The 12,859-nt window shown below is 31.1% G+C and overlaps 2 protein-coding genes across 22 annotated transcripts in view; both read left to right on the forward strand.

Moving 5' to 3' along the window:
* The window catches only part of mprip (myosin phosphatase Rho interacting protein), a 288,081-nt gene that overhangs the window by 263,158 nt on the left and 12,064 nt on the right, over window positions 1–12,859 (forward strand). The gene's annotated exons all lie outside the window — the stretch shown is intronic.
* The window catches only part of abcc3 (ATP-binding cassette, sub-family C (CFTR/MRP), member 3), a 93,035-nt gene that overhangs the window by 31,486 nt on the left and 48,690 nt on the right, over window positions 1–12,859 (forward strand). For 11 of the 21 annotated variants that reach the window (XR_012387752.1, XR_012387753.1, XR_012387754.1 and 8 more), the window contains exons 4-8: window positions 971–1,108; window positions 5,092–5,211; window positions 6,082–6,143; window positions 8,204–8,335; window positions 9,233–9,475. Coding sequence is in view for 4 of the 21 variants with exons in the window: in XM_068224684.1 (XP_068080785.1) it covers window positions 971–1,108; window positions 5,092–5,211; window positions 6,082–6,143; window positions 8,204–8,335; window positions 9,233–9,475 (695 nt within the window). In the remaining 17 variants the exon portion in view is untranslated. Of the gene's footprint in view, window positions 1–970; window positions 1,109–5,088; window positions 5,212–6,081; window positions 6,144–8,203; window positions 8,336–9,232; window positions 9,476–12,859 lie in introns of all 21 variants that reach the window. The other 10 variants (XR_012387749.1, XR_012387750.1, XR_012387751.1 and 7 more) reach the window with 1 other exon arrangement.

A 12,859-nucleotide genomic window follows, 5' to 3' on the forward strand; every position in this document is an offset into this window, starting at 1 on the left:
TTAAATGGTGCATTGTGTGTTAGATTTCGCAAAGAGGCTTTTATTGGACAGTAAAAACTAAAATGGCCAAAATATTAATATGGTTTGTTATTGCTGTAATTTTTTTAGTTTTTTGTTGAATCCTATTTTCATGTAATATTTTGAGAATAAATGTTTTTTGTAATATATTTTATTGATTTGTTTTATTTATTTTATTTTAATTAATTGTGTTATTGATTTAATTATGTATTTAATTTTATTTTGTTTACTGTGCTTTATATTTTATTTTATTTGTAATAATATATAGTTTTATTATAGTTTTATAATATATAGTTTTATTGTTTGATTGTTTTATTTATTTGTTTTATTTTATTATTTTTGTTTATTTTATTTTTATTATTTAATTAAAAAATATTTTATTCTTCGTTTTATTGTTATTTTTGTTTTATTTTAATATTTTATTTTAATTGTTTTATTTATTATTATTATTATTATTATTATTATTATTATTATTGGTATTTGTTTTTTATACATTTTTATTATTTTATTTATTTTATTTTTTATATTTTATTATTTAATTTAATTAATTTTTTATTTTATTTTATTATTATTGTCATCATCATGATCATTATTATTTTTTTGTTTTGTTTTATTGTTTTATTTATGTTTTATTTTTTTTATATTTTATTTTTATTACTTTAATAATATTATATTGTTTTATTTTTTGTTTTATCATTTTTTATTTGTTTTATTATTTTTTGTTTTGTTTTTGTTTTGCTTACATTTTTTTGATTTCGGGTGAAAAGTGAAAGAATAATCCTAATAAAATGCATGACTAACCTACAGTATATTAAAACTAAATTCTATTTATACTAATACGTATATAAATCTAAACCCCATCTAGCAGTGTTAAAGATGCAGTACAGTATGTGAATAATATAAAGATGCAGTACAATGTGTGAATAATAAATCTGTGTGTGTGTTTGTGCAGCTTTTAGCCACTTTCCTGATCCAGTTTGAGCGTCTGAAAGGAGTGCAGTCGTCCGGTGTGCTCTTTATTTTCTGGACACTTTCTGTTGTTTTCGCCATTGTGCCGTTTCGCTCCAAAATCATGCATGCAAACACAGAGGTCAGTAATGCAGTTTAATTGCTTTACTTTATTTCAGAATCAGAATCAGAATCAGTTTTATTGCCAAGTGTGCTTCACACACACAAGGAATTTGTTTTGGCTACAGAAGCATCCAGTGTACATAAAGTGACAAGTGACAACACAAAATAAATATGAAAAAAAGACGATTAACATTAAACAGAGATGCAGTTAGTCCAAAAATCTGACAGTTTTATTGCATTCATCAATATTCTGAGTATAATTATGCTAGATGTCGGTAATGTTTGTTCACTGTTTCATTTCTTCACATGCATGCTGTTTATGATTATAATAACACGTGACATCTGACTTAAAAGATGGAATAATACTAAGTCAGTACTGTGTGAATGCATAATACTTCACATGCATTTACAGACACTTTTTATGAAAAGTTAATTAAAATGTAAAACATTCTGCTCATTACACTCGTTTTTCTGAGATGTTATGCTCACAGTCTACAATGTTATATAAAGAAATATAAAACAACATTAATATGGCTTGGTTTTGCTGTATTGGTAAATTTACATTGTATTTCTTTCATTTCATATTTTATAAATGTATACAAAAATATAAAAGATATAAAATAATATAAATATAATATATGCAAATAATATAAATATTAAATATATTTTGTATAAATATGATAAACAATTTTTATTTAATTATAAATTTTGGTTAGTCTCGCTGAATATTTTAGTTTATTATTATTCATTTATTTAATTATTTAAGTATTAGTTTTAAAATGTTATTTTAAAATGTTGTTTTCTATTTATTTATTTATTATTTTATTTAGTTAAATTTGTATTTATTTTTTATTTTATTTATTTATTTGTTTATGATTAATATGCTTTAAATATGCTTATTTAATTTAATTTATTTTATTTTATTTTATTTTATTTCTTTTTATTTAATTAAATTTTATTATTTATATTTAATTTAATTTATTTTAATTAATTTATGTTTTTTTACATTTATTTTGTTTTATTTTTTATTTGTTACATTTATTTATCTATTTTATTTAGTTATTTTATTTTATTTTATTTTATTTTTTGTTTATTTTTATTATTAGTTGTAAAATGTTATTTTTGAGTTTTGTTTAGTCTTGTTGAATATTTGTAGTTTTTTATTTATTTATTTAATTTTAATTTAGTTTTTTATTTATTTATTAATTAACTAATAATATATTTTTATAAAATTTTTATAAAAAAATTATTTAATTAAATGTATTTATTTAATTTATTTTTATTTAATTTGTTTTAATTTATTTTATAATTTTCTTTTAATTAATTAATTTATTTACTAATTTAATTAATTTATAGTTTTTAATGCATTTTAATTGTTTTAGCTATTTGATTTATTTCTTTTATTTTATTTATTTGTTTATTTTTATCATTAGTTGTAAAATGTTATTTTTGAATTTTGTTTAGTCTTGCTGAATATTTTTAGTGTTTTATTATTAATAATATTACTTTTTGTTATTATATATATATGAAGAGTTCAGATGCAAAAATCTCTAAGTATCATCTGAAATTTGATTCCAAAATTAGTTTTTTTCTAAGACTCCTTAATTTATGTTCACTTATTTCACATTAAAGTCAATGAAAATAAAGTATTAACTGACATAAAACAAAAATTACTCAACTTAAACAAAGGAGCTTAAGAAAAATGCTAGTTTTAGGAGAAAAACTCAGATGGCACTTAGAGGTTTCTGCATCTAATCTTTAAATTTATTCATTTTTAGTAGTAATTGTTTATTTGTTATTATTATTTTATTTGTTATTAATCTGTTTTATTAGTTTATTGAATTTATTCATTTATTTTGTTTTATTTCATAAATAAATTACTTTTAAAATTATTTACATTTTATTTATTTAATTTATTTTTACATTTTTAGCTTCCAGTGCTACATATAACAATCTTAAGTATATCCAAATATGTTTTGCTCCTGCTGTAATGTTTTCAAAACAACAACAAGGAGGTCAGTGGCCTGACGGCAGCAGCAGCAGCAGCAGCAGTGCATTGGCCAGTTTCAGAATGAGTAAATCTGTTTTATTTCTTCACATGCATGTTTTGACCTACATGTGGAGCTTTTCTCTGTGGAGTTCAGAGAAGGACAGGAGTTTTACACAGAGATGGAGAATAAAGCTGCTGTTGTTCCTAAAAGCTGCTTCAAGACAGACTTAAAAACTCGGCAGACAGATGTGTGTGTTTTCAGCTCTAATGAGTCTCGCTCACGGTCTCAGCAAATGCCATCTGATTATGCTTTTTAAATCATATTATTAATGCATTAAAGCCAATTATGCTGCAGTCAAGGCATACAGATCAAATATTCAAATGTTTAAAAATATGCACTCACCGGCCACTTTATTAGGTACACCTGTTCAACTGCTTGCAAATTTCAACTCAGCCAATCACATGGCAGCAACTCACTGCGTTTAGGCATGTAGACATGATCAAGAGGATCTGCTGCAGTTCAGAGCGAGCATCAGAATGGGGAAGAAAGGGGATTTAAGAGACTCTGAACGTGGCATGGTTGTTGCTGCCAGACGGGCTGCTCTGAGTATTTCAGAAACTGCTGATCTACTGGGATTTTCACGCACAACCATCTCTAGGCTTTACAGAGAATGCTCCGACAAAGAGGAAATATCCAGTGAGCGGCAGTTCTGTGGACGCAAATGCCTTGTTGATGAGGCCAGAAGTCAGAGGAGAATGGCCAGACTGGTTCCAGCTGATAGAAAGGCAACAGTAACTCAAATAAGCACTCGCTACAACCGAGCTCTGCAGAAGAGCATCTCTGAACACACAACACGGCCAACCTTGAGGCGGATGGGCTACAGCAGCAGAAGAGCACACCGGGTGCCGCTCCTGTCAGCTAAGAACAGGAAACTGAGGCTACAATTCACACAGACTCACCAAAACTGGACAATAGAAGATTGGAGAAACGTTGCTGCTCTGATGAGTCTCCATTTCTGCTGACACATTCAGATGCTCGACTCACAATTTGGCCTCAACAACATGAAAGCATGGATCATCCTGCCTTGTATCAGCGGTTCAGGCTGGTGGTGGTGGTGTAATGGTGTGGGGGAGATTTTCTTTGGGTTCATTAGTATCAATTGAGCATCAACGCCACAGCCTACCTGAGTATTGCTGCTGACCATGTCCATCCCTTTATGAGCACAGTGTCTCCATCTTCTGATGGCTACTTCCAGCAGGATAACGCAGCATGTCATAAAGCTCAATCATCTCAGACTGCTTTCTTGAACATGACGATGAGTTCACTGTACTCAAATGGCCTCCACAGTCACCAGAGCTCAATCCAATAGAGCAGCTTTGGGATGTGGTGGAACGGGAGATTGGCATCATGGATGTGCAGCCGACAAATCTGCAGCAACTGTGTGATGCTATCATGGAGCAAAATCTCTGAGGAATATTTCCAGTAGCTTGTTGAATCTCTGCCATGAAGGATTAAGGCAGTTTTGAAGGCAAAAGGGGTCCGACCCAGTACTAGTGAGGTGTACCTAATAAAGTGGCCGGTGAATGTATTGGATCATTATTATTGATTGTGCACAATTAATATTATTTTTTTGAAATATGATTTTAATTATATATATATATATATATATATATATATATATATATATATATATATATATATATATATATATATATATTTTTTTTTTTTTTTTATGAAAATGCATTTAATAATATTTATTTTAGTTGCGCATGTTGTGCATTTAAAATTTTTGGGTATATAATCATTTAAAAAAGCCTGATATATTAATTTAATATTGTGTTTTAAGGTTATTAATGCTGTTGTTTTTTATATTAGTAATTCTGTTTAAAAATATGAACGATAATGTTCTGTATGTATTGATATATGTCCGGTGGTGTGCACACGAGTGTGTGTGTGTGTGTGTGTGTTGTGATACTGTGGTAAAGTAGTGTTCTCTTTGTTGCAAAAGCAGGTCAAAGACAAGCTGAGGTTCACCACGTTCTACATTTACTTCAGTTTTACCCTGCTTGAACTCATCCTGTCCTGCTTCAATGAAAAGCCTCCTCTATTCTCCAGCGCCGTCATGGACCCTGTAAGAGTGTGTGTGTGTGTGTGTGTGTGTGTGAGTGTGTGTATGGGTTTGTGTGTGTGTATTCACTGTGTTTAAGTATGCATACATGTGTGTGTGTGTGTGTGTGCATATGTGTGTATGCGTTTATGAGTGTGTGTATGTCTGTAAGTGTGTGTGTATGTGTGTCTATATGCATGTGTGTTTAACGCCTCATTCACACGGGGCGTCAGCTTCAACGCTTGACTGAAGGCGTGTCTGAAGTTGGGGCTGACGCGATCGTCATAGTAGCGTCAGCCAATCAAATTAGCCAGTAATAGGCCACAGTCTGAGCTGGTGTATTTGCATACAGCGTTCTGATTGGCTGACGCTTCCGTCGCCGCTTGAAAAGTTGAGCGAGTCCCAACTTCTGCAGTGAGCAACGCCTCTGAAGCGGCGCAGACGGATCCACAATGCAGTTTGGCAACGCCTGACGTCACCCATTCAAAGTGAATGAGAAGTGTTGAGGCTGACGCCCCGTGTGAATGGGGTGTAAGTCTGCATGCATAAGTAAATGTTTTGTGTGTGTGCATGTGTGTGTGTGCATTCTTCGAGTGTTCATATGTTTGAGTGTGTGTATTCATTGTGTTTAAGTATGGATACATTTGTGTGTGTACATTTTTGAGTGTGTGTATGTCTAAGTGTGTTTGTGTGTGTATGTTATTAGATTGTGTGTGTGTAAGAGTGTGTGTTTTATTTGCTTTCTTTAGTTCCACACTCTTTGTATTATTGAATTATCATCATATAGAGGTCAGAACCTCACTGAAGTGTGTGTGTGTGTGTGTGTGTGTGTGTGTGTGTGTGTGTGTGTGTGTGTGTGTGTGTGTGTGTGTGTGTGTGTGTGTGTGTGTTCAGAACGTGTGTCCAGAAACCACCGCTGGATTCCTCTCCAGAATGACGTTTTGGTGGTTCACCAGGTGAGTTGTGTTTGTGTTTGTGTCAGAGAGAAACAGTGGCAGACGTTTCCTGCTTGATCACAGGATTCTGCATGAATAACATTCAGATTTACCATTTTAATGTTTGTATTTTAAATTTAAAGCCAAATTATTATTTCTAATAATACCAAATAAAATGTAAACGCAGGTATTATAATCTCATTATAATGTTATTTTCTCATGCAGGAAAGCATCTGTATTTTACACTATTCCAACAATAATACGTGTCTTACAATTCTGACTTTATTTCTCACAATTTATTTGTTTTAGTTTTGCAATTTTTGCAATTCTCACAGCCCCCCCCCCACCCCAATGAAATGAAATGAATTCATTTCACAGAATTCTCATTTTATTTTTCAGAATTTTTTCTTTATTCATCACTTTATTTCTCTTTTTATTTCTCTTTTTATTTCCTGCATTTCTCACTTTTTTCTCACAATTATCATTTTATTTCTTGCAATTCTCACTTTATTTTTTATTTCTCAAAATTTTCATTTCGTTCCTCACAATTTTCACATAATTTCTCACAATTATCACTTTTTTCCTCACAATTTTCACTTTATTTCTCACAATTATAACTTTTTTCCTCACAATTTTCACTTTATTTCTCACAATTTTCACTTTATTTCTCACAATTACCACTTTATTTCTCACAATTTTCACGTTATTTCTCACAATTATCACTTTATTTTTCACAATTATCACTTTATTTCTCACAATTTTCACGTTATTTCTCACAATTATCACTTTATTTCTCACAATTATCACTTTTTCTCACAATTTTCACGTTATTTCTCACAATTATCACTTTTTCTCTCACAATTATCACTTTTTTTCTCACAATTATCATTTTTTTTTACACAATTATCACTTTTTTTCTCACAATTTTCACATCATTTCTCACAATTTTTATTTCGTTCCCCAGAATTATAATTGTATTTCTCGCAATTCTCAATTTATTTTTTATTTCTCAAAATTTTCATTTCATTTCTCACAATTTTTACTTTATTTCTCACAATGATCACTTTATTTCTCACAATGATCACTTTATTTCTCACAATTATCACTTTATTTATCACAATTATCACTTTATTTCTCACAATGATCACTTTATTTCTCACAATTATCACTTTATTTCTCACAATTATCACTTTATTTATCACAATTATCACTTTATTTCTCACAATTATCACTTTATTTATCACAATTATCACTTTATTTCTCACAATGATCACTTTATTTCTCACAATGATCACTTTATTTCTCACAATTATCACTTTATTTATCACAATTATCACTTTATTTCTCACAATTATCACTTTATTTATCACAATTATCACTTTATTTCTCACAATTATCACTTTTTTTCTCACAATGATCACTTTATTTCTCACAATTATCAATTTATTTCTCACAATTATCACTTTATTTCTCACAATTATCACTTTATTTCTCACAATGATCACTTTATTTCTCACAATGATCACTTTATTTCTCACAATGATCACTTAATTTATCACAATGATCACTTTATTTCTCACAATTATCACTTTATTTATCACAATTATCACTTTATTTCTCACAATTATCACTTTATTTATCACAATTATCACTTTATTTCTCACAATTATCACTTTATTTCTCACAATTATCACTTTATTTATCACAATTATCACTTTATTTCTCACAATTATCACTTTATTTCTCACAATTATCACTTTATTTCTCACAATTATCACTTTATTTCTCACAATTATCACTTTATTTCTCACAATTATCACTTTATTTATCACAATTATCACTTTATTTCTCACAATTATCACTTTATTTCTCACAATTATCACTTTATTTATCACAATTATCACTTTATTTCTCACAATTATCACTTTATTTCTCACAATTATCACTTTATTTCTCACAATTATCACTTTATTTCAAATGTAATTTCTCCTCATTTTCTTTTTATTACTCATTAAGTAAAACACTGGGCTGTAGTTTAATGATGTCTCTGAGACACAAACGTTTCCTTTTTGTATTTCCAGAATGGCCATCAAAGGCTACAAATCGCCGCTGGAGAATAAAGACCTGTGGTCCCTGAACAAGAATGACAGTTCAGAGCTGGTGGTTCCCGGTCTTCTCAATCAGTGGGAGGTGGAGAAATCCAAAGCTCACAGGTACAGTGTTAAACAACACCAGGTCAAATGCAAAACCTCCGCAATAATGCTCCTCAGAGGGTCTCGATAATTGTTTCACACACAATATCATGTGTTGCTGAGTTTTTCTGGGTGGTTGCTAGGCAGTTGCCAAGGTGTAGTTGTGGCTTTGTAGGTGGTTGATTGGGCTACTCTGCAGTTTTTAAGTTGTTCTCGGTGGTTGTTAAGGTGTAGCTATGAATTTTCTAAGATTTTCCATGTGGTTGCTAGGCTGTTGCTAGGGTGTTTTTTAAGTGGTTCTTAGGGTATTGCTATGCAGTTTTTAAGATGTTCTGGGTAGTTGCTAGGCAGTTAGTAGGTTATTGATGTTATACACAATATAACATCAATAACATCAGTGCTTCAGTGCTGTGCTTTCTGATGCCAGTGTCTTTGATAATAATCAGATCCAGCATGTGGCATGCAGCACACAGGTGAACGTGTGACGGCTTTATCATGCATGTTAGTGATTCAGATACATCCTCATGCAAGTGCCATTCATATTTTCACTATCTCATCTGGATGTTTTGCTCCTCTAGTCCTCCTACATTTATACAGGTCAAACTTGTTTCTGCTTTTTCTTTTTGACCTTTAGTCACTTCCTAAAGTGCATTGTTATTCATTATTGACTAATGACATTTCTTTCACTCACAGAAACAACTAAAGTAAGCCGGAATAGTCTCAAAGCTTTAGTTTTACACCTGAACAAACAGTGTTATTTAAACCACTGCACATCCAGACTGTGGGTAAAGTTAGGGTAATTAGGCAAGTCATTGTATAGCAGTGGTTTGCTCTGGAGACAATCCCACACTAATATTGCTGGGACTTTAATCTGACTGGTCTAACTGTATTTGTGTCTGTGTTTGTTTTTCCGAGCAGCAGCGATGATCAGAACGTCAAAGAGCAGGTCACGTTTACCAAACCCGGCTCAGGAGCTGAAAGCAACCATGTGAATGAGAGTCCTGAGGAGGCGGAGGTTCTGCTGTCCAAACAGCAGCAGAAGTCCCGGCAGCCTTCATTTCTGTGGGCCCTGCTGAGAGCCTTCGGGCCCTACTTCCTCATCGGCTCTGCTTTCAAACTCCTGCAGGATCTCATTACCTTCATCAACCCTCAGCTGCTCAGGTCAGATGTGTGCGCTATACGTGAATATCGTACAAAATTATACACCCAAATTAACATGTTGGGGAATAATTTTAAATAAGATTTTAATAAACAGGTAAAAACTTGAGAGGCATAAAAATATATACAACTTTTTGAAAGTTTTTAATTTATATTTCAATAACTCATTTGCATGTATAGCATAGACATCATTATTAATAAAATCTAATTTGACATTTATTAGTGATGCACTGAATGTTAAAATAACAACAACATAAATAAATAAACAAACAATACAATAAATAATCCAATTTATACTTACATATCTGACCAACTAAATAAATAAATAAATAACACAAATAAATAAACAAACAAACAAAAAATGCAATAAATAATCCAATTAAAAATTACATATATAACACAAATTAATAAATACACAAATAAATAAATAATTCAATAAATAATTCAATAAATAAATCCATATATAAGCAAATAAATGAATAACACAAATAAATAAATAAACAAACAATGCAATATATAATCCAATTAAAAATGAAATATGTAACACAAATAAATAAATAACACAAATAAATAATTAAATAAACAAACAATGCAATAAATAATCCAATGAATTATTTACATATATAACCAAATTAATAACACAAATAAATTAATAAATTAATAAATTAATAAATAAATAAATAAACAGTGCAATAAATAATTAAATTAAAAATTACATATATAACACAAATAAATAAATAATTCAATAAATACTTCCATATATAAACAAATAAATAAATAAATAACACAAATAAATGAGCAAATAAATAACACAAATAAATAAATAAACAATGCAATAAATAATCCAAGTAATGATTACATATATAACACAAATAAATAAATAAAAAATGCAATAAATAATCCAATAAATTAATCCATACATAACAAAATAAATACCCAAATAATTAACACAAATAAATAAATAAATAAATGATGCAATAAATAATCCAATAAAAAAATCCATTTATATAACCAAATAAATAACCAAATAAATAACACAAATAAATAAGACACTAATCTTAACAGACCACACCAGTTTTTTTTAAGCTTAGTTTTTCTGTCATGGTAAACTTTATGGGTTTTTTAACTAATCAATACCATCTCAGCTCTAAAATTTTGTCCAAGTTTATTGTTGCATCCACATTCTTTAAAATAGTTATATAAATAATCGTATCTACAATAAAATATAATCAGCACATTTTACGAAAAACATCCTGATACAGACATGCACCATTATTTTAATTCAGTAAGAAATGCACATATAAACTCATGAAGAGAACTAATCCAAAAACATAAAATTGATGAAAATAATTCATTTTATTTATGTAATGGGGTGGCATGATGGCTCAGTGGTTAGCAAGAACGTCACTGGTTCGAGTCCTGACTGTGCTAGTTGACATAAAGGGACTTAGCGGAAGAAAAATGACCGAATAAATATGAATGAATGAGTATGAATGAATTTCTGTAATGTTTAATGCATTCAATACAGGACTACCTCCAGGCTTTCCAGCTATTCTATTCATACAATTTCTAGTCAAATAAATGTTTTGCCTTTAATTTAACTAAAGTCTACAAATATGTGAGTTATTTTTGTCGATTTGTGATATAATATCGATATTGTCGGGACAGTGGAAAATATTATCTGAGTTTTAGCCCAATCACCCAACTCTACAAGCTTTTATTTCCATAAACAACTCCTTCTGTGAGTGCTGCTGGGAAATGGGGACTAAATGGTGTTTACCTGCTCCGTCTCAGATTTCCAGCAGATGTTCACAGCGCTGGGATTAATCCTGTTTTGTTTAATGCGATATTATAATGAATGTGGACAGTTTCATGTATGCACTCTCTTTAAAACAACAGATGCTGTTCAGTGTTTAATAATCAATGTCACAGTATCTGTTCTCTTATTTTAAAGCCAACATGAATATATTAACTCACTATTTACTCTCCTTTAAGTGGTTTCAAAATGATGACAGCTGTCTTTCTTCTGTTGAACACTAAGGAAGATATTTTGATGTATGTTGAAAACCTGTAACCATTGACTTCCATTATAGGAGAAATAGACATACTTTGGAAGTCAATGGTTGCAGATTTTCAGCTTTCTACTAAATATCTTCCTTTGATAGGATATAGAAACTAATAAAGGTTTGAATCAAGTAAAGAGTGAGTGCATATTGATCATATTTACATATTATTTTATTAGCCGCATAGATTTTTGTAATTTGCTCCTAACAGGCAAAACAAATATGAATTATGAATAGCTGTAAGGCGGTGTGATAATGATCTTTTTGTGATGCTGTTCACCACAGGAACAATCATTTGCATGCTGTTTTGCTTCTGCCACGTCTGGTTTTTACACTCTCTGCTCATGTTTTACAATGCAAATATGTTTCTGTACAGTGCTTTGTGTATTTTAAAGGGCCATGAAAGCCCCTCGTTTCAGCAGGGTGTTTTCACACCTCTACTTTGGAAAAAGTCAGAAAAGTGGGCGTGTCCAGCTGTGTTTAGGGGGGAGTGTCGGAGGAAGAAAAGAGGCATGGTGTGGGAGTGTCTATTTGGGCGCACGCGAGTTTCAGAGTCAAAATACACACAGTAGAAAGTGATGGTGTTTAACCTACATGGACATCTGTAGTCAAATTATTTGCCAAATGATTAAATGGTGGACTTTAACTGCAGTTTGGCTCTTTCATTCAGGGAATTCATTCATGTCCCTCACGACAAACGAGATATTTGATTCAAGGAGCTGCTCTAAGCGTGTATTTTTCATGCAATGTTTGATACCGCACAGCGAATGAGAGAAAAAAAAACCCTCAGCATTTCCAGGAAACTTAGATGCACTCGGCAGGTAGTGTCAGAAAGCCGCGTGTGTTATTCCGGTCACAAAATGCAGTGAAAATCCTACACGAGGTTAAAGTTTGGTTGTGGTGCTAACATGTTTACACTCAGTGCAATAGTTAGTTCGATACAAACAAACTGAATAAACAAAGAGCACTGGTCGCTCACTTACCAAATCTGTAGAGACAGGACAATCACCAGCAACTAGAGCCGCGTCTTTATTAAGAGGAGACGAGCAGCGAATCCGGATCTCAGCGTTTGCAGATGAGAACAGCTCTCAGGTAAACAATAATCCTCCTTAGACACGTAAGTTATTGTTGTGGAGCGTCGCGTACACTGTTAATCCACACGTGACTCCAGCTGCGCTCTCACAGAGAGAAAATGAAAACAAAACTTCACTGCAGCAAACTATAAAAGCAACACTTCACGCTTGTTTTGCCAACACAACGTGGCGTCTCTGCCGTTTAAACACTGTGACAGTAATGAATATTAATGAAGTTGCACAATAGAGCG

The sequence above is a fragment of the Danio rerio genome, chromosome 12 (assembly GCF_049306965.1).
Source record: "Danio rerio strain Tuebingen ecotype United States chromosome 12, GRCz12tu, whole genome shotgun sequence".
Taxonomy (NCBI): Eukaryota; Metazoa; Chordata; class Actinopteri; order Cypriniformes; family Danionidae; genus Danio; species Danio rerio.